Source organism: Callospermophilus lateralis, unplaced genomic scaffold, assembly GCF_048772815.1.
Source record: "Callospermophilus lateralis isolate mCalLat2 unplaced genomic scaffold, mCalLat2.hap1 Scaffold_84, whole genome shotgun sequence".
NCBI lineage: Eukaryota > Metazoa > Chordata > Mammalia > Rodentia > Sciuridae > Callospermophilus > Callospermophilus lateralis.
Window position 1 is genome coordinate 4,688,315 of NW_027516477.1, and position 21,985 is coordinate 4,710,299.

General features: G+C 40.8%; 1 protein-coding gene across 1 annotated transcript in view; it reads right to left on the reverse strand.

Annotated features, from left to right (window-relative positions):
• The window catches only part of LOC143386820 (alpha-1,6-mannosylglycoprotein 6-beta-N-acetylglucosaminyltransferase A-like), a 101,842-nt gene that overhangs the window by 21,536 nt on the left and 58,321 nt on the right, over positions 1 to 21,985 (reverse strand). Inside the window, exons 4-6 of the mRNA XM_077108502.1 lie at positions 19,272 to 19,421; positions 11,573 to 11,719; positions 4,197 to 4,313 (exon numbers count right to left, since the gene is read on the reverse strand). Of these exons, the coding sequence (XP_076964617.1) occupies positions 4,197 to 4,313; positions 11,573 to 11,719; positions 19,272 to 19,421 (414 nt within the window). The remainder of the gene's footprint in view (positions 1 to 4,196; positions 4,314 to 11,572; positions 11,720 to 19,271; positions 19,422 to 21,985) is intronic.

The following is a 21,985-nucleotide window of genomic DNA, read 5'->3' on the forward strand; positions in this document are numbered from 1 at the left end:
ATCCTCCTTTGTGGAAAAAGGCCTGTTACTCATCCAACTAAGGCCGCAGGCAGGATGTTTGCAGGCTACTGGCCTGCTGGCTTGGAAAATTTCTATGAATTTTCCATCTTCTCCTCTGGACCTGCTTTCCTGTGAGATTTCCTGTGTCCACTGGTACCCCCTCACCTTTGCAAATCTTACTGCAAATTGCTTTCAAAAATCAGCTAAAGCCTGAATGGTCCCACCTAACAGGTGGCTTGACATCATCTGATGAAGACATGGTTTTAGTAGGTACCAGAAAACCAGGGTTTAAGTCTAGGTTCCTCTTTTACTAGCCATACAGTTTTAAGTTAGGGAGATCTTATATTTTCTCTGGAGGATTCCAAATATAAACTAGGTCATGTCATTGTCCTGTTCAAAATTTCCCACCATACTTAAAAATACATACTTAAATACACATACTTAAAGAATACAATAGCCTCCTCATTGTCCCCAAGAGTGCCTATTTAAAAGCCCCATACATCTTCTAGTTTCTAAAATCTGTTTTACGGTTTCCATTGTTTCTGATGAGTAGTTGGCTGTCTTTAATATCATCATTCTTCTGAACGTAATGTTTTTCCTCCAGCTAGCTGCTTTCAAGATTTTTTCCTTTATTTGTTTCTTGCCCTTTGACTATGTGCTTTTCTTTTTGTATTTATTCCTGTTGGGGTCCACTGTGCCCTTAGCATTTGTAAATTGATTGGAAAATTCTTCATTCATTAATTGGAAAATTCTTACCCACTGCTCTTTCAGAAATTTCTTCTGTGCCAGTCTCTCCCTTTTCTCAGATTCCAACTACACCTAATTTATGCTGCTTCATTTTGTCCCAAAGATATCATGTACCCTTTTCCATTTAATTCTTTCTCTGTGTTTCAGTTTGAATAATTTCTATTGAGGAGTCTCCAACTTCATTGTTTTTTCCCCCCTCTGCTTTGTACAGTCTGCTTAGAAGCCACTGAAGGAATGCATTTCTGACATTGTATTTTTTTCCTAGAATTTTTCATTTGACTTAAAAAATAGCTTCCACCTCTCTGATGAAATTCTCCATCCATTTACGTATGTTGTCCACTTTCTTCCCCAAATTGTTCAATATATTTATCATAGAACTTTTTTTCTTTCTTTGTGGGTGTTGGGGATAGAACCCAAGGGTGATCTACCACTGAGCTACATCCTGCCCTTTTTATTTTTTATGTGGACCATTAAAGGTCTTGTTAAGTTTCCTAGGCTGACCTTGAACTTGTGATCCTCCTGCCTTAGCCACCTGAGATGATGTGATTACAGGAGTACATAACCTTGCATGTTATTATAAAATTTTTAAGTTGTTATCTCATAATTCCAATATCTCGACCATCTCAAGTTCTGGTTGTGTTGATTGTTTCCTCTCTTAATGAAAGGTCATGTTTTCTTTTTCTTTTTTGGGTGTCATGTAATTTAAAAATCTTGGAATTACATATGAGAAAACACTACCACATTTCTAATCCATCTCTAACAACTTTTATGACAATAATTTTTATATTAATCTCTTTCCTTATTCCATACTCCATTACTCTTTCACAGTTTATCTTTCCTTTTATTCTATTTTGTGTTTTTTTTTAATTATTATCTTAAAAAACTAATAAAAAAGACTTGAATTTGATTCCAGGTTTTACTAGTTACTAGTATGATCTTGCAAAACATCTTTTTAAGCCTTAATTTTCTCATCTGTATCATGGAAAATAATCCCACTTAAAATGTGAATGTAACTTTATTTGGAAATAGGGTCTTTGTAAATGTACTCAAGATGAGGTCACACTGATTTAGGGTGGACCCTAATTTATCATAAGTAGAGGAGAAGCAGAGATACACACAGGGAGAAGCCACACTGTCATGTAGGCAGAGAATAAAGCTCAGAGACTTTAAGCCAAGTAATGCTTGAGGTTGATAGAAGCTTGGAGGGGCAAGAAAGAATACAATAGCTTCCTCATCAATGGGGGATACATTCTAATACTCCTTGTAGATGCCTAAAACTGAGGATAGTACACAAACTTTTATATAAGCACTGTGGTAGCACAATAGCTTAGCTGATAACAGATAGCTACTAAGTGACTAAACCAGGGTGGATAGTGTATATAGCATGGATACACTGGACATAAGGCTGATTCATGTCATGAGTGGGATGGAGAAAGATGGTGTGAGATCTCATCATATTATTCAGAATGGTATGCAATTTAAAATATATGACTTTTATGGAAATTTCCATTTAATATTTTTGTAACATGGATGACTATAGGTCACTGACATCATAGAAAGTAAAATTTCAGATATAAGGAACTACTGTATAGTCCAGTAGAATTGCTGTATACTTCACAGTGTGCATGATCCTCTGCTGACATCTAATTTCAGACTTCAGGCCTTTAAAACTGAGAGACAACATTTCTGTTGTTCAAGCCATCAAATTGTGGTACTATGTCACACGCAACCCTAGATAACTAATACACAAGTAACTCTGGGACACAGGAAGGAAGATCCTTAAATCTCCTCAGGAATGACTCCCTGGTGGTAAAACTTTAGGTGTGGAGCAAATATTTTCAGGCAGCCCAGTATGACCACACTTCACTAGGAACTTCTATCAAATGGGTCAGTTGAGTTCGGGGACTCCTGCCTACAATTGTTGAGACTGGGTTTGGGACTACACATGTGACCATTGGGAAGCTGACAGCTATGCCAAAGCCCAATACCCAGACCATCTTCAAGGGGACAGAATATGGATAGCACATCAGAGTGCCCTTGCTCCCCTGGAGATGCTCTCAATTAACTGAAATTGGCAGGTTAGTGGGCCACCGACTTGTTATCATTCCATTCTATTTCCCAAAGGGGAAAGATGTTGTTTCAAAGAGGTAAACTGGCCATTCATCCAGGATATGTGCCCTTCTCGGATCTTTCCCTTCCACTGAACCCATGCCTTATCCATGCCATTCACAGTTTTGCTTTGAAAATTCCTACTCAAATGACAACTCAAAATGCAGCATTCACCAGAAGCACCCCCGACCCCTGCTCCCATCCCTAGATCTTCTGCATGTTGATTTTGGCACTGAACATCATCTGCGCTGTTAAGCATGTGTTTGTTGCTAACATCAACTCCTATCTCTGATCCAGGTAAATCACAGTGCTGAATACTAGGAATATAGCAGGCAGACATATATAGCAGGCAGACATATATGTGCTGCTTTCATGTTGCTTATAGTCTAGCAGAAACTCAGATGGTCTATTGTAAGAAATAAAAAACACTTCTTAGTGGCTAAACACTTCCTATGTGATAGACATTGTATTCAAGCACTTTGTATATGTGATCTCATTTAGTCCACTCAGGTTACCAGTCAAGTATGTAATATCAGCTCTACATTACAGAGGAGGGAACTCTACTAGTCACTGGAAGCCAAACCCAAAGTGTGTAAGTCCAGCCCACCCTCAAAACACACCTGCATGATTCTCTTAAATATCACAACCAAGTGTGAAGAGTGCTCTGATAGGAGAAGCACAGGGGCAGTGTGTACCTGAGACAGTTAACTGCAGGATCAGGACAACTGAACTCATCCCAGGTGGGTGGTCAACTGCCACAGGTGGTGAGACAGCCTCACCTGTGGTTATGGAACAAGCACCCCTCCCCCTCCCCAGAGTGACTCAGACAGTTCTCACAGACAGTAAGTGCTTAATAAATGTCTACTGAATTGATGAGAAGAGTCCAGAAAAGTAAGTTATTTTACAAGAGCCTACCTAATATTTTGGTAGAAAGAAACAAATAAACAGATATTATGCAAAAACATTTCTTTCATGATTTCTTCCCCATCTCCCCCTCCCCTCTTTTGGGGTAAGGTAAAAGAAGCAGGCCCATCTTTTCAGATCTCTAAGAGTGACCTAAGTCAATCTTGGAAGCTAGCCTAGTTCAAGCCCCTCCTTCTGTGCCTGGTACACAGGATCCATGACAGTTCAGAAGAATCCATGGCCACATGTGGACACTGGCTCTGCTTTCCATGTCACACAACATCCATAAAATCCCCAGGCCAAGTCCTACAGACTGGCTACTCTTCTAACTCCAGCTACTGTGGGAAAGTGCTATTGACTGAATCCAAGGGACTGTGATGCTTTCCACACATCAGGTCCCATCACAAATGGGGGGGAAATGGAATTAAAGAAACAACCTTCTGATTCAAAATCGCTTTCACTGCATCCTCGACTTCCTCCTGATTGTTGAGATTGACAGTCCACACATGCGGCCGGCTGATGAAAACTTCAGCATACGGATGCTGGGATGTCAGCTGGAAAAGAGGAAACAACACCTCAGTTTCACACTGATTTAAAAAAATCTTCTGGGCTAGATGAAGTGTTGTACATTTTACCGCACTGAGTTGTACTTGCGCAGGTAATAAGACACTCATCCTCTCCCTCGACAACTGAAACATCCTGTGCAAACATAGCAGTTCAGAAACAAATAGTGATGGCTGCACATCTTGAATCCCTCTTGGAAATAAGAGAATGTCACAATCTGGTGACAAGGTGGCTGTTTTAGGTGGGGTGTGTGGGTGTGCCAGGGATTGAACCTGGGACCTTGTGCATGTTAGGCAGGGGCTCTACCACCAAGCTACACTCCCAGCCCTTATAGGTGACTTTAATTCCTAATGAACATTTATGCTCAACCAAAATAAGCATAGCTCATCCATACTCACCCCTGAAAATAACCTCTTTCAAACCAGTATCTATTTTCTTGGCTAGGACAGACAGGTAAGCATAAAAAATTGCAATAAAAATCAAGGCTGCAACAGTCCCAAGAAGATGAGTAATGGTGCATACAAAAGGTGATAGAAACAGAAGTGATCCCATCAGAATAAAACAGAATCTTTAGGGTTTGGGGAATAATCATCAGCATAACATTGGGGCCTGAAATTTTTAGAAGCAATCTGTAATTGGAAAAGCAAGAAATGGCAGTTTTATCCTAAAGGAGGTTTTATTTTATAAAACAGGGTGGTCAAAGAAGCAAAGATATATATTGACAATTCTGGGTTCTTTAAAAATCCATTCTTCAGGACAGCTAAATTTATCCCTCGATCATGCTGCCACCTCTATTCTTATACCCCTTTAAGGTAGTGGTGTAAAGGAGTGTTCTAGACATTTATGAGAATATTTTTAGTTACCACAAGAGCTGGTGCTACTCTTAGCCTGTGGGTGGGGACTAGGGATACATGACATCTAGTGAGGTCTAGGACAGACCTGCACAAGGAGGAATTGTTCAACTTCCATCATCATCATCATTTTCATCATTTTTGATGATGGGAATTGAAACAGGACCTTGTTAATGCTCTTTACCACTGATCTCCTCCTCCAGCTCAAAGAACTTCCAAATGCCCTGCTGGGCTTTTAGGTGGATTTATAGCATCTAACACTTTGATACAGTTTTAATATACAATAAATTTCCCAGGAGCATAATTACCATGTAAATCAAGAAATGTTTGTACTGTTTTATTTGGAACTTCGCCCATGAGCTGTCACCATTTTGGAAAAATCATGGCAGTGAAGTCAATGCCACTCAGGATATCAGAACTGCCAGTAAAATGTCCCCAAATTGGTCTATATTTGTAGCTATCACATTAATGGCAATTATGTATATATGTGTGATATGTGTACACACTCTTATATTTAGTTTCTCGTTCATAATGTCAATTACAAGCAAAAAAGGCTGACAACTCTTAGTTGAATGTTTTATTCCTTTTAAATACAAGTGTTCATGGTAAGAGGGAATGAAAAATCATGTCTGCTAGGATAGGTCTTGGCTACATAATATTGAAATATGTATTACTTTATTATGAATTATTTTCTTTTTATTTATTCTTTGTATTCGAGTTAGGAAACTATATTTTTTTAATTATGTAGGCAGGCAGGTTACATTATTTAAGATTTTCATTTCAGGAGAAAAAAAAGATGTTATAACATGTTTATCATAAAAGGAGGTGTTAGCTCTGGAGTGTTAAGACCTTTGCTGTGGAAGCAAAAGGTCTGGCTCTCTTTTTTCCTTTTCTCTTTAGACTCTGATATAGAGATATACTTGGAGGAGTGGATGTTCCCTCTTGCTCTCAGTCACTGGTCTTGGTAGCCTGCTGCAGCAGTGGTGTGCAAAAACATGACTAAGGACAGGAAAAATGGGCCACAAGTCATTGGGCTCCAGCTGCAGTTTTCACTGCCAGTCACTCAGGGAAATCATGTGAGGAAAGTCCAAGAAGGTTTTCCCCGCTCTGCTCCTGCTTCTCTGCCCTGGGTCAGGTCCTGCACTAGCCTTTTCAACTCTCCACCCTCCTGATGTGTGCCTTGCTCTTTTGCACACTGGGCTTTGTGGTCAGTGGAAGGCTACAGATGATATGCAGTTCCATGGAACTGGGAACACCTGTTTTTTTTTTCTCTGCACATATTTGGATTCAATCCCTATCAGTGAAATCCCATGTGGGGCCAGGCATTGCGTGATCACCTGCACATACATCACTTATCGGGTTTCTTATGTAGTCGTAAAGATTCTGAGGTATAGACCCAACAACCAGAATGTTCAAATCCAGATCCTTCAACAACTTATTAGCTTTGAAAAGGAAAGAGCATGACAATTTAGAGGATGTCAATGACTGAAGGCAAACAAAAGCCTTTTAAAACTTGCCAACATAAAACAAAATTCATTGGACTGGATTTATGCCCCTATTAGACCTTTTGTGAAGATGAGCAAAAAATGTTGCATTATTTTCATTTTGTGGCTTAGAGGACAAACTAATTAGCCCTTCTGCTCTAATCAGTGTAAATTAGAGTTGCCATCAATGTCACTATTTAGCAAGTAATATATCAGCAGCAGTCTCTCACCCCTCCCTACTCTTTAAGGTCCCTGCATATTTACAGGTTGCTCTAAGCACTAAGAAAATACAAAATGTTGAGCCATTATAATTTCATTCATCTACATTTATTGAGGGTTGCTTAATTTTATGAGGGAGGCATTTTGTGATTCATTAGCCCCTTTTGAATGTTATGTTCTTCCTTGCTAATTTATTGAGAACCGTCTGATCTCAGCTACTTCATCATGTATCAATCAGGAAATTTACTATAGAATAGTTTGTAAAAGTAATGAAAATCTTATTAAATATGAGACATTACTTCAGAGTAGCTATTAAATCTCCAAGGAGAACATGGGTTCTCTTTATTGGATAGGTTAAGAAAACCCAAAACAACAACAACAAAAAAAACCCTGAACTCAGAGAATTTCTCATAGTTTACAAAATGTCAGAATAATGACTGGGAATCTACTAATATGTTTCCAAATATGAAGATAAAAATAAAAATCCAATTCATATTAAAGTATAAAGAACCAAGTATAACCTAAGGCATTGTGAAATGTTTTTCCCTCTGAGTATACACTGTATTTAAAAAACTTGGCCCAATGCAAAAATAAAAACAAAGTTAAACTTACAGTTAGAACTCTAGACTTTCCCTTCAAGTGAAGGCAAAAAAAGAGACCCATAGGCAATTGATATGGGCCAATTTATGTTGGATGAATTGTTGATTGACATAAAAGGTTAACATAGGCAAAATAGAGATTTATAATTATACATACTCAGGTATATTTATAATTATATATATATACTTGTAAAAATTTCCCCTTTCCTGAGGGGAAAAATAAAAGATAATTTCTAAGAGGTTTTGACCCTTAGAAATCTGTAGACCTATTGACAGCTTTTTTCTAATTAAAAGCATCTTTGGGTAGGAGGATTTGGCAGCTTCTGTGAGCTGAAAGAGCAGAGGAGGCAGCCCCTCTCAAAGCTGCCTGGTGTTGCTGGAGGGAGCTACAGATGAAACCTGACCTTCTTGGGTTTCCCCCCAAGTTCATCAACATTCATCCCTCTCAGGCTTGAAGTCCTTTCTTCTCCTTTTTCTTTAAGGCCAAGCCCCATCTGTCAATCTTTGTCAGTTAACCCTGCACATTCTCCTTCCACCTGGCACAACTCCAAGTTAACTCCCCTCCTTAATCCATCTCCCTATTTCTTATGCACTCCCACTGATTATGCAGCTGTCTTATCCTTCTTCCAGATCAGATCTAGAGCTCTGAAAACAGAAAATGTGTCCTGCTGAATTCCATTAATGCAGCAAATAGTACCATGGACTCTGTAGGGATGCATTAAACATCTGTCAACTGCCCTTCTGCCTCCCAGCCCTCCGGTGGGAGCCCAGGACTGATGGAGTCATCTGTCTGAGGTCACTCACTGAGCAACCGTTGAAAGCAGTCCACACTGTCTTTCTATTGGAATCTCATTTCGGGCCTGGTGGCATCATCCCAGGCAGCAGTTCCAATGTCTGTTCTCTCGTTATGGCATAAAGAATGAAAACCCTCCGCGACCTCGGCAGTAAGCAAATGACTAAATGATGGCACTAACTGACAGAAAATAATGAACATACTTTTCTTGATAACTTCGTACTGGTTGATCTGGGCCATGTAACGTGACATCACTGACTTGGCCAAGTGTCTGGAGTGTTCTCAGTGTTGTGAGGAAACACTCAGCATACAAACAGCTGATCTGAATTCTTTAAAAGCAGTGAGGGTCATGAGTGACAATGAAAGGCTGGCTTTTTACAGACTGGGAGACTAAGGGGACATGACAATTGACAAATGCAACATGGGATTCTGAATCAGATCCAGTAACAGAAGAATAATTTTAGCAGAAAAAAATGGCAAAGTGCAAATATAGTCTTTAGTTCAGATAATACTAGGGTACTGCTATTAATTTTATTTATTTTGATAATTGTAGTATGGTTTTGTAAAATGTCACCAGAAGATGAAGCTGGATAAAGAATATACCTCAATGCTATATTATTTTTGCAACTTCTCTGCAGACTATCTTAAAATCAGTAAAAAATGCAAAATTCTACTTGTAGGCATATAATCAAAAGAGTTATTATCAGGAACTCAAACAGACAGGGGTATACCACTATTCATAGTTGCATTAATCAGAATAAGGAAAAAAAAAGTGGGAACAGCTCAAATGTCCATCAGCAAATGAAAGGATAAGTTCAACATGGTAAATACATGCAATGGAAAATTAGCCTTAAAAAAATTAAAAAGGATTCGGACACACGCTGCAACATGATCAACCCTGAAAACATCACATCAAAGTGAATAAGGCAGACCTAAGAACAAATATAACATGATTCCATCAAGCCCCTAGAGTGGGCAAACTCATAGAGACATAAAGTAGGAGAGAGGAGGAGGGGAGAATGGGGAGTTACCACCGTTTAAAGGGGACAGAGTTTCTGCTTGGATGATGAATAAGGCTACAGATTGATAATAGTGATTGTTGCATAACACTGTGAATTTACTTAATGCCAGTGAATCACACTTATAAATGGCTAAAAGGTTTTATATTATGTATGATTTATCACAAAGTTTTAAAATAGGGGAAATTACAAAAAAAAAAATCAATTTGGACAGAAGAAGGAACTTCTGAGATTTTCTATACCCAAAGGAAAACCTATGGATGATACACAATGGAGAAGAACAGTCTCATCAATGAATAGTGATAGGTGTGTTAATGAGCTTTATTATGGTGATCACTTTGCAATGTTTATTATTTCAAATATCAAGTTGTTTATCTTATATATATATATATACTTCTTATTTGTGAAAAACAAACAAAAACTGCTAGGGATGACTGAAGTCTATTTTCAACCTCAAACTCTTAAGTTTCAAAATCAGTCATGTGCTGTAGCAGAGATTTCTAAACTGAGAAGTTAATCTCCCTGTTGGGAAAAGTCTTTTAAGCCTTTCCAAAATAAATAGGCTCTTCAAGACTGTTCCTGATCTCTGCGTCTAGTGCCTCCCACAGCACTGGCACCTGGCACACAGGTGAGCTAAATATTGGTGAATGAACTGACCTTTCAAAATGAAACCACTTCCATGAAGAGTTCAAGTTATACGAGTAAAAGGTAAAAAGTAAGCAAACATCCAGTTAACCCTGGTCAGATGTTATCTGGGCTACAGTTAACCTCTTTGAGATAATCTATGGTTCTTATTGATTTTCCATCTCCTTTGGCCATTTCACCAATGATACAGGGGGTTGGAGAAAAGAACTCTTAAAAATAATCAGTTCTATGAACTGATAGGATTCCCGATTCATTAATAAACATCACTAAACAATTTATTTTATGTGCTATATAACATTTGTTATACAGTTATGACAGGTTCAGAGAAAGTGACCCAGAAGGGTTTCAAAGCAGCAGCACTGAAAAAATAAATGCTTTAAAAAGTCATGGTTATGTCATGGGAGGACTGTCCATCAGTGTAATTCCCCTGTTGAAGGCCCTGAAGGACAAGGGTGTTGCTTTAACTGATGGAGAACATCTTGCAGAACCACCTACTAACTACATGGAAATAAAAAGAAAATCATTCTTAAAGTTTCTTGCACACATCTTTTTCTGGCCAGATATGGAAGCACCCAGCTTGATCATTCACACTTAGCTGCAAATGACTTGTTTATTGCTTCTAATCAAATCCAGCTTTCCTTGGTGGTGATTTATCATCTATTGTGAATTTTCAAGCTGATCTCTGAAGGCAACTGAAGCAAGGCTTCTGCAAATGGTTCTAGCAATGGCAGGACCACTTCATGGGGTGGTGCCTGCTGATGGTGGGCTAAAAACTCAGGCATATCACCTGAGTGCCCAGGGACATGTTTTGCCTCTTAAGGTTGAGGTTCTTGGAGAATATCCATGGCCCACTTTTAACTCTCTATAGCTCATCATGGAGAGTTGATTCTCCACAAATATGTTACAAATTTGTTACTCAGTTGATCTTATCCTAAGCTCCCAACAAGAAGAGTTTAGCTTCAGACAAGAAGAGCTCAGCTGCAATCAAAAGGCTAGAATGTCCTTGTTGATTAGACAGTTGGCATAGAGGTGATGTGACTGAATCATTTGTTTCTCTAAGCTCCAGGATCAGGTCCCTAACCATTTCCCTTCCCACATAACCATGTTGGATGATGCTAATAACACTATCACTTCTCTGCTTTCTTTATCCCTGGTTCAGCATCTTTGGGTCCAGAAATATTTAAAAACATTTGAAAAAACTTCATGTACTCTGAAAATGGGCAGACTTTTTCCTCTTAACATTATCCCTTAAACACTGCATAACTACTGTTTATGTAGCACTTACATTGTAATTATAAGTAATCCAGAGATGATTTGAAGTATGTAAGGGGATATTCTATGCAAATACTATGCCATTTTACATAAGGGACTTGAGGATCCAGAGATTTTGGTGTCTGTGTGTGCACGCATGGGGAGGGGTGGCCAAGGGAGGCGGTCCTGGCACCAATTCTCCATAGATACCAAGAAGACTATACCTACATTATCACTAAGTAAATAGTTCTTCTTTTTTACCTCCCATGTTGCTGGGGATTGATCCCAGGACCCTGAGCACACTAGGCAAGTGCTCTATTACTGAGCTACATCCTACCCCCAATTATTCCTGTAATTGAAAAATAGAATGATTCTGATAGATACTTACCTCTCTCAGTGTTGGCTTGCCAATGAAAAAGTCTGTGTTTTTGCTGCTTTTTGGTGGGTTGAACTTGGGATTCAGAAAAGCACATCCATTTGCAATAGCCTCCAGGGGAGCTGGGCCCTCATATGGGAACCCAAGTCCAACAAACAACTGGAAGACAGAAAAACATGCATATATAAACACATTAGTCAGGACTGGCCTCCCTGGCTCACAGGGGGCTACACTGTGGTCCATTCCTGTGAATGCCTCAGACACTCTGGAAGGGTCCCAGATCCTAGGGGGTGGGGTGGGGCAAAAAGAAGGGGCTTGTTCCAATATCTGAAAAACATCACCAGGGACTTTTAAAACCCTTGTGAAGTGGCTCAGCTTACGGTATTCTTCTTCTCTCTGCTAAAAAAAGTAAGAAAATAAGTGTTGGGAGGGGGGTTGAGGGTGGCTAGAGTATTAAAAGAAAAACAACAACAACAAAAACCAAGGCCCTACAATCATCTTTCTGTAACTCACCAGGAGACATGACTGAAAAAACACTTGCTTAACTAAACAGAAGGTTTCTTCATTGAAGCAGCAAACAACAGGCCCTTTCAGGGATGCTGGGCAGAGGGACAGAAAGGTCACTTGGCGGTTTGATTACAGTTCAAATGGAACTGCTTTAAAACAATGGTAGGTCAGTAAACACAGGTTTTCATAATGGGGTTTTCACTGGGGGACACCAACATCTTGGTTTTACTTTCCTCTGGGTGGGGGAAGAAGGTACTCAGTTGCTAAATCTGCACGGCAATGAATGTTCCTGCTCCAGCAAGCAAGCCACATGTTTCCCCCAAGGCAGACAATAGATGGCAGCAGAAACACGCTCTCTCAAAGTCTTAGGAACAACCACAGCAGCAGGGAGACACTGTGACAAAGGGGACGTGCTGCTACAGTTCAGTGGATCTGATTCCTGGGTCCAAAAATGAGATAATATCTCAGACAAATGCCTCACTCTGCATAATGTTCATGCAAGAATACTGCACACTGCTGGAGGGCTGGAGGTAGGTGACGGTGAGGTACAAGCCTGAGTTTAGTGAGGCCTGTGTTCTTCCTACCCACATCACAGAGTCAATTCTGAAATCTCTCCAGTTCCCAAGAGGCATGTCAAGTGATAAAGCCCAGGTGGGCCCCAGGGCAGTGCTTCCTTTCATCTTCATGGTGAGAAACACCCACAGAAGGTCCTGAGAGTGGAGGAGTCTGCTGAGCTGGATTTATCTGTATGTGTGGTTCTCCCGTCCCTAGGCTCTCTCCTCAGCTCCCCCACCCCATGCAGCTGTTTTAAATGAGCAATCACTGAGATGTTTCTGCTGGAAAGCACCGGGTCCAAGCTGCTGGATTCCCTGTGCATTCCTGGAAGACAAAGGATGCATGTGTCTGGCACTCAACACAAGGGCTGCACAGAGAGCAGTCCACATGTGACACTGGAGAATCATGCAGATCCCTAAGGAGTTTTGGAGCAAAACACCTGAAGTTTCAGGTTTTCTGAAGAAACTCCCTATCCTATTAATTTTTGTATAGACAGGGCACTTAACCTTTCTTTTTTTTTGCTGAAGAAATAACCTTTCATTTTCTGTAAACCTTGAGATCACACAGCCAGGGACATCCATGAGGGAGAAAGGGAGGTGGGGTGAACAGAAGGTTCAGGAGGCCTTCAGAACTCCTACTGCTGGCTGTGTCATTTCCCCTTGGAAGGAAGAGTCCCTGGAGGTCATAGGGTGAGGGTGAGGGCCTGGAAGCTGCAGCATAGAGGGAAATCTCTATTCCACTCTCCTGCTCTGGATTTCATTCTTGGTGCAGAGTGAACAGAAGTCAGATTCTCAGAGAGAACTGTTGAATACAGAGTGTGGCCCGGCACTGTGGCCCAGAGGTGGAAGAGGCCTGACAGCAGAAGAAATGCAAATAAATATTGGGATGTACTAATGCTCCAGGACATTCTCCAGGCTCTCTCCTCAGCCCCCCCAACCCCATGCAGCTGTTTTAAATGAGCAATCATTGAGACATTTCTGCTGGAAAGAGGCCTTATTGAGCATGAAGAATCCAGGGTTTCCATCCTTAAGGCTTTTGACTTCTGTGATCTCCTCTTCCTATCACACTTTAGGAAGAATGTGCCAAAACTCTCCAGGAAAAAATAGATGACATCCATCAGGCCATGATTGGACAGAGCACAGCATAGAACACCTGGGCCTTTTTGATTAAAAGCAGTACTAAAAGATGCAGACTAGGTTTTCATGGGTTTAGTCAGAGACCCAGCACCCACAGTGGTTCCTGACCTTTGGAAATTGAGGCCTGCCATGAAATGCCAATACCCTTATCAACCCTAAACTGTCAATAACAACTTTGGAGGAAATGGAAGAAGCACAATGCTTTTCTATTTCAATGGAAAATCTTGGAGAAAAATTTAATTAGCTCCTTCAGATCAACCAATCTGAACCTATTAATTAAAAGAATTTGAGGCTGTGGCTTAATGGACTTGAATATAACCTAGGTTTAATTATATCTGAATAACGATTTGCACCAACTCTTCTGCCTTGCTGGGACCAGAATATCTCAGTGCGAAGAAAAAAAACACTTTGGGCTACCTCTCCCAAGCCTATTTAGAAGGAAGCTTGAGCAAATACCACATAATTTCTTGGCAATGGGTTTTCCTGTCACACTAATTAAGACTGCAGAAAATGCATGATTTGGAAACACCAAATAATAGTTTTCTGTCACTTCTGTCAATAAGCAAGTATTTTCTTGCTTCCTGTCTACTCATTACTTGTGACATTATGATGGAGCAGATATATTAAGGTCAAACAGCACATCTGAGAGTTGAATGACAACAGGATAGGCACAGAAAATTCACCACTTCTAGCTGGAAACTTTGGCATGCTTACAGCCTTGCCACAAACCAGTACCTTAACTGTAACAAATTGTTTTGGCCCTAATCTCCACTCCCCAGTCCTTGCACCTACTTGCAGACTTACTTAGCATGAATGAAAGAGAGAAAGAGACAGAAGTAGGACAGCATTCAAGCACTGGGGATAACCTTCTCAGGAGAAAACTGTCCATATTTTATTTAAACTGCATCTGGCCCTCAGAAGCCCAGAATCTAACAAGGATATTTCAGGTGACAGAACATCTCCATGGCTGCAACTCTAACCCCATCAGTGAGTGTTCCTAAACAGAGGGATGACATGCTCTAAAATTAAATTGTGAACTAATGCTAAGAGAAAAAGGGCAGATGAAGCACCATTCGCCTTCTTCACAGCATAGGGTGGAAACATTCCAACACAGAGACCAGCAAAATTTTTCCTCTCAGAATTTTTCTCTGTGTGAAAGGAGAAATGGAATTATTTCAAACCCATAAGTGGGGCACTCAACAAAGATTCCTTCAAACATGGACAAAGGCAGTTCTTATGATAACTGCATGGTTTTGGTCAGTTTTAGTCACTTTCTTTTTTTGGGTGGTGGTGCTGAGGATGGAAGTCAGTGTCAGCCTCCTAGGCAAGGGCTCTACCACTGTGCTATACTCCCAGCCCAGTTCTAGTCACTTTTGATGGGGCACATCAAGAATAATCCAAAATCTGGTATACTCAACATACACTTTTCTGATGATAATTAGCCGTGCTGAGGTGGCTCAGGAGGGAGTTGAGCAATGAAGTAACCTTGAGTTACCCAATAAATTGGTTATGACACAAAGTAGCAATTAACAGTACAAGCTTGGGAGTCAAGGAGAACAGGGTTCAAGTCCTGACACCGTCATTTCATACTTCCATAACTGTGACAAGTTGCCTGTCTGTGGATTCTCTGAGGCTCATGCATAATCTATTTTCTTCAGGGTTGGGACCTTCTCAAGTGCAAAATGGGGACAACAACATTGTTTTATCTCATGGGGTTGCTGTGAGGATTATGTGAAATATTTCACAGAAAAATTCAATATTCCAAAACTTGGTACTCTATAAACATTTACTAAGTAGTGGCCCAAGTTCATATACCGCTACAGTGTCACATATCTGCACATCATGGGCTAGCATCAGTAGTTGGGGTTTAGTTGTATGGAAGTTGTGCTTGTAGCATCATGTCAGCACCCAAAAAGTTTTGGATTGCAACATTTTGGATGAGGGATATTTGGCCTGTATCCAGTACCTTCTATAAGCCAGGTGTTCTTCTAGGCATTGGAAATATACCCACAAAGAGAACAAGCAAAACCTCTGGTGCAAAGTTCATGGTGCTACATGATGGACTGGTTCCAGTGGTGGTGGAACCTCAAGTCCTGATTCTGAGAGAGGTTTCAAAACCCATCCAAGCTGTATAAGAAAAGTCATAGCTGAATGAATGTCTATTTGGCAGAGGGTGGGGAGTCAGGCATGAAGACAGGATAGGATGTGGCAGCCCGTTTGCCAAATCTGTCCAGGCCTCTATGTGAGCTGGCATGGTGGGGAACACAGGATCACCATGGTTTACCAAGGCTTGGAGGGGAAAAGAAATAAAGTCTGGGTAGAGAAGGGTACAGGTATAGCATGAGCACTAGTAGCAGCTTCACCTGGCAGGCCACAGTCAGAGATGTTCTGACTGCAGAAAGGAAGGTATCTTGTCTGGCTCCTACGTCAGAACTGCAGACACCCTTGCATCCCAGTGTTAAATGTGAATACCCTATTTAATATCACAAATGTAATAGGAAGCTTCCTGAAGCAAGAAGAGGAAGGTGGACATGAAGAGGTTACGATTAGGAAGGTGAAGAAAGAAAATATATTACAAGAGATGGAGATTTACATCAAAATTAAAAACATGCTACTCTAGCGAATCCTGATTTGCTGACCTCAACTGATCTCTTGGAGTTTGCTGGACTGAATGACTTGTCTGTGGTCCTTTGATAAATAATTCATTCATCCAAATTTTTATCATTTTCTCTAGATTCTCATCTCTTTCAGTGTTTCATTAATTCCTCCTGTCTTTCCAGATTCCCTGAAGCAAGAGTCTGCTGGAGATGCCTGGGCCCCTAATGGCATGCCAGGACAAATTATGCTGAGCAGAGGGTTTCCTGGGCTTGGTGCAGAGATTCAAAGAGGGCTCATAAAGAAAAATAATGAGTCTAGAGCTGATTAAACATCAATCATTCCTTCAAACCTCTCGAGGAGCTCAGGCTTGTTCCCTCTCCAGTATTGAGGCTGAAGACCTTGTGAATCTACTTTATTCCACAGTCCTCAGCAGCTCTACGTCTCCACTTCCAAGGTGGATTGGAATAAGTTGCTTTTAAATTGCTCAGAGACACAGAGGAAGGAGTTGGAAGCAGAAAGGGTTATAAATGCAAAGGCTGACCGGCCTTCCATGTCACTACTGCAGAGGCCAAGATCCATTCATTTTAGTGCATGAGGGTGTGTTCTGGGTGTGAGGAGAATCTCAGTGATACACTGCCTTAGCCTCATCCTATTTGCTAACTGTTTGAGTCATAGTTCCACTTGGAGTATTTTAATATATTCTTTTCAGATAAGCAGGCACTATGTAATGGGCTCAGGGACATGCTCAGAAGTTACCCATTTTTCAAGGATGAATACATGTCCCTCATGCTAAAATTCAAGCTGTCCTCCTTGGCTGTTGGCCACTCTGACATCGTGGCTGGGGTTTTATGGGCCTCTTCTTGTTCTCTCCTGGACATCAGGGACCTCAGTTTTGGCCTATTTCCTATTCTATGACAGGGTAAGTGGATGGTAAGTAAGTAAGGGTTCTTTTAAAATTTGCAAGGCTGAGCAAGACATTCATGAGGCTGGGTTAATAGAAGTGTGTGAGACAGTAAAGACATGCTCCTGAAAACCAGCTCTGGCAAATGTTATTTTAAAGGAGCTTGAACTTTTTCCACAACCTGATGTGGAGAAAAGTAAAATGAGGCAAATAGCAAAAAATAGCACTGCTGTTAAAGGGCCCGGACATCCTGATGATTCTAAAATATCAACGTAAGACAGGAGGTGATGGGAAGCAAATGGTAAAACGGGACACACGTCATTCCTGGAGGGCTTCAAATAATCATCTGATTACAGGTGACCTTACAAGGAAATAATATCTTCATTAAAACAAGGACTTAAAGAACTGACAGAATATTTTGTTCATGCTATTGCACAAATAACTTGAAGGTTGAAAGGATAAAATATATTTACAAATGAAGAAACTGAAGCAGAGGAGATAGATACTCTTTGATAGGTTGGTTTCCATTGAGTTTGGGTGTTTATGAGGCTGGTTCATCAACAGCCTAGCAGAGATTTCATTTGCAATTAAAACAATCACGAGTTAGAGTGACCTCCTCAACTTGACCTCAATTTACCATAGGCATGTCCAGCTCTCCAGAGTTAACAACCCTACTAGCACTGTCTACCTCTTAAAGCTGTTGTGAGATTCCAAGAGGATAGCACATATGAATGTACCTTCTAAATAAGATCAGCGATGGCTAACATGCTACAAAAGTTTATTTGTTCAACCTCTCTGCCCTATCTTGAATATAAAAGCAAAGTGAGCCAAGGACCAGAGTTAAGAAATCCACCCGTGATAATAAACTTCTCTATGCTTTAGGAAACACTAGTGGAGGGATCTGCTTGTTTTGTTCACTGTTGCATTCCTTGCACAATGCCTGGTATATACTAGTTGTTCAATAAGTATATGCAAAATTCATAAAAAAAACTTATTAGTAAATATAAGAAAGCATATCAAATAAATTAAAGGGCTTTCACAGCCAACTCTGTTATTCACAAGCTACCTAACTTCATGTGATACTTTAATGCAGGAATATAGAAAGGGCATAGCCCACAAAGCCCCAGACCATTATGCTCTAGTGTAGTACAATAACACTCAGTGGCTCCCCAACTATCTATGTGCAGTGTCTGCATGCCTCTTTCTGTGACCATTGACCCTTATTTCCTGTTGTATTTAATCATCTACTATTTTCCAATACTTTCTAGACAGGTTGCTTTCTAGTTTTCTCCTGAATATGCCATTGGCACCTTGGCTACCTGATTCTGTCTCTTTATATGGTTCAATAGTAGGTGTATCCATACCCCAGCAATCTCTTATATCTGTGATGATGATTTCTCTGCTCCCTGAGGCAGCAGGGATTTTTCTTCCATATGAACCTCTTCTTTTTTTTTTCTGGTGTCCAGGACATACTTGCTAAATGAGGAGGTATGAGGAAAAGCTGGTTAGGGACCCAATTTGATTCGTTGAACACAGATAACAGAGTGAAGAGTTCATTAACCCTGGCTTACTGTGAAGAGGCTCCTATTCTAGCAGAAGGACTGTCCTTTAAGATAGAGCCTTACCTTTCCCATGTTTGGCCCTACTCCCAGCCCCTGGCTTATTGCCTATCACAGAGAAGATCCTCTGTAATTTTTTTTTATTATAAAGTTTCCTGACTTCCCCACTTATTTTTAGTTAGTTCAGGAATTGTGCAAATAACAATTTTTGAAAAAAAATTAATTGCATTATTTTTTTGCCAAAATCAATTAACAAACAGTAGCAACCTCCTTTCCCTATTCACTAATTTTTTTAGTGACAGCTGCTAGGAAACTACTGCCCAATCAAGGCCTAAAGAGCTATTGCATTGTTAGAAAGAAAACAAGAAAGAATCTGATCGCATTTTTAATGCCAAGGGAAACAAACCTGTAAAGAGCAACTCTGGTCAATGTTTACAAATCTACTGAAAACTCACCTTGGTTTCTCGGAGAAGAAATTGCAGGTCTCGTCCACTGAGTATGCCATGGTTTTTCACGTAACTGGAAATATTCTTTGTGCTGGAGCCATAAACTGTTGCATGCACTTCCATATATGTGTGGATGATGTCCAAATAGATCTTTCTATTCTAAAACGAGGGCACAAGCAGAAAGCATTTCTTGTTTTATTTGCTTAACAACCTGTCTGGAAGGATGGAGCTTCTAAGAGCTAGAGGCCTCAGGGGTGGACATTCTTATCATGGAAATGGCAGTAGTTTGGCAATCCAAATTCTGGACTTTCTTTTTTAAGGTTAAAAATAGTCATATTGCTACTGTATAACTATGCAAGAAATACACTATATTAGAACACATTACTGAGTACCAATGACAACTCATTGCCACTCTTTGGAAGTATCGTCCTCACTTTGTAAATTACCAGGGATCCTCAAGTTGCTTTTGGCTCATCCTCTTTATGGGGGAGAGAGTTTGGAGATGGAAGACCCAGAGAAGCCAGAAGATTGGACTGGAATGTTTATCCGGAGATGCTAAGCTGTCCCCAAGGAATACAAACATCCCCAGCTCTTGCCAATATTTCTAGTGATGATTAACTCATGTTGTTGGAACTGGATCCCACTTAATTCTCGTCATGGGGAGAGAAGAGTTTCCCACAATATGTATCGATTGACTCAGTAGCTGGAGAGAGAAGAATATCCAGGTAGGCAAAAGTAAAAAAAGGGATAAATGGAAACTCTGGTAAGACCAGAAACATTCAAGAGTAGTTTTACTTTTTATTCTAGAAGCAAAACCAAGCCCCCCTTTTTTTTGTATTTGTAGGAACTGGATTTGAAGCATATTTTCTGAATCAAAACCACCTATAAAGTGGAAACCAGATCACTTTTTCTTCCTCTTCGTGTTTCCGTGTGACTAAGTTGTGCAAGCTGGATTTTGTACAGCTTGGTTGTTTGGTGTTTTATTTATTTATTTGAAAGCTGAAAAATTCAAGTTCTGTAATGTTTTCCAGTTGTATGAAGGTGGGACAAGGCTTTCCCATTCTAAGCCTGTTTCAGACACTTGAGGCAAATCTATTAATAGAAAGTTCTGTGACTCAAACCCATAAGGGACACAGGGTGTGACAACAGTAGCCATGGAGCACAGGGAAGAGGAGGCAGGCTCTGAATGCAGCCAGTCACAATTTGCCCTCTGCCACTCACTGCCCTCGTGACTATAACACAGGACTCTCAGTCTAGGGGAAAACTTTCAAATCATATATCAGAAATATTCATGAAGGATACAACAGCAAGTCCACATTCTCTATTTTACAGATCAGGATGACTTAGCATCAAGCAAGCTACTCCCTGAAGACTAACATATAAATAACATGAACGCTTGAGCTGCAAGTTTAATTCCAGGTGAAGTTTGGTGAGGCTGCTGGGCATAGTGATGAGGAACCATTTATAAATCACAGCTTCCCACTTGGGAGTTTGAGCCATGCTTAGGGCCATCTACCTGGGAAAGGTTAATTGGAGGGGCTCTGGGATATGGTTCTTATGGTAGACATGTTTGGTAACTCTTGCCTCACACAACCTCTTCTCAGGGACCCTGCCTCCTCCCCTGCTAATGGAACTGGGGGACCCAGGGATGGTGTGGTAGGCTGAAGCAGATGAAGAAAGTCAGAATCCTGACTCAGAGGGATTCCTGACAGATGGTGATAGACATTATAGCAAAAAGGTCATTCAGTGTTGGAATCTGTGAGGTCATAGACCAGGGAACAGGCCCCGAGGAAGCCAGAGGCCAATTGTGGTGTGGGAAAAGAATCAAGTAAGTACTAAAGGGAAGGAGTGGGTAGGCACGGGCAGATGGTAATGAGAGGGACTGCACTGAGACATCCCAGTGAGAGAAAGGAGGAAAAGGAGGGAGAGAGGGGAATAGAGAGGAAGAAGGGGCAAAGGGGAAGGGGGAGATGAAGGAGGAGGAGGAGGAGGAGAAGATAAAAGCAAGAGATGGAGAGAAAACTAGGGCCCACCCACGAGCAGCCATTCCCTATTCTAAGTGTGCCAGGTCTTTCTGGACACTTTCAACAGCAGCAGCTACCCAAACTCTTCCTGGACCCCACCCTACATTTTTAGCTACTGAGGGCTGATTCCAATCACACAAAAGGAGGCCTCTCAGGACATCCTGCTGGCCTTGAGTCAGAGATTGGGGGTGGGGACAGGCATCTCTCCCTTATAAAAAGGAGACACCGCCCCATGAAAAGTCAGCTGCTAAATAGTGAGGGTGGACCACAGGCCCCAGGTAAGACCTGCAGCAAGCTACAGGCAGAATAGGGAATGGTCCATCTGCTTCCCACCCTGCAGAAAACCATTCATGGCAGACTTAAGAGTAGAGTTCCCAGAGTAAATGTCTGTGAAAGAAATGATACACTAGGTTACATATGTACTGTCAGCAAATCCCAGGAAAGGTTGGGGCACCTTGAAGCATAACAAGGTGGCAAGTTTGGGCAAATAGAAAGAAGTCTACATAAAGGCTAATAAAGTCTTTGAACTCTTTAACACTAAGGCATGGTGCAGTCAGAAAGCAGGAATTATATTCAGAGAGGATTTATAGAATCTCACAAATGAGAAAATCCCCATGGATGATTGGAGGGAAAACTGTCTCAAGTATAACTCTAACCTTTGAAGCTGACATGGTAATTAGTTAACTCAGCCTTGGTTCT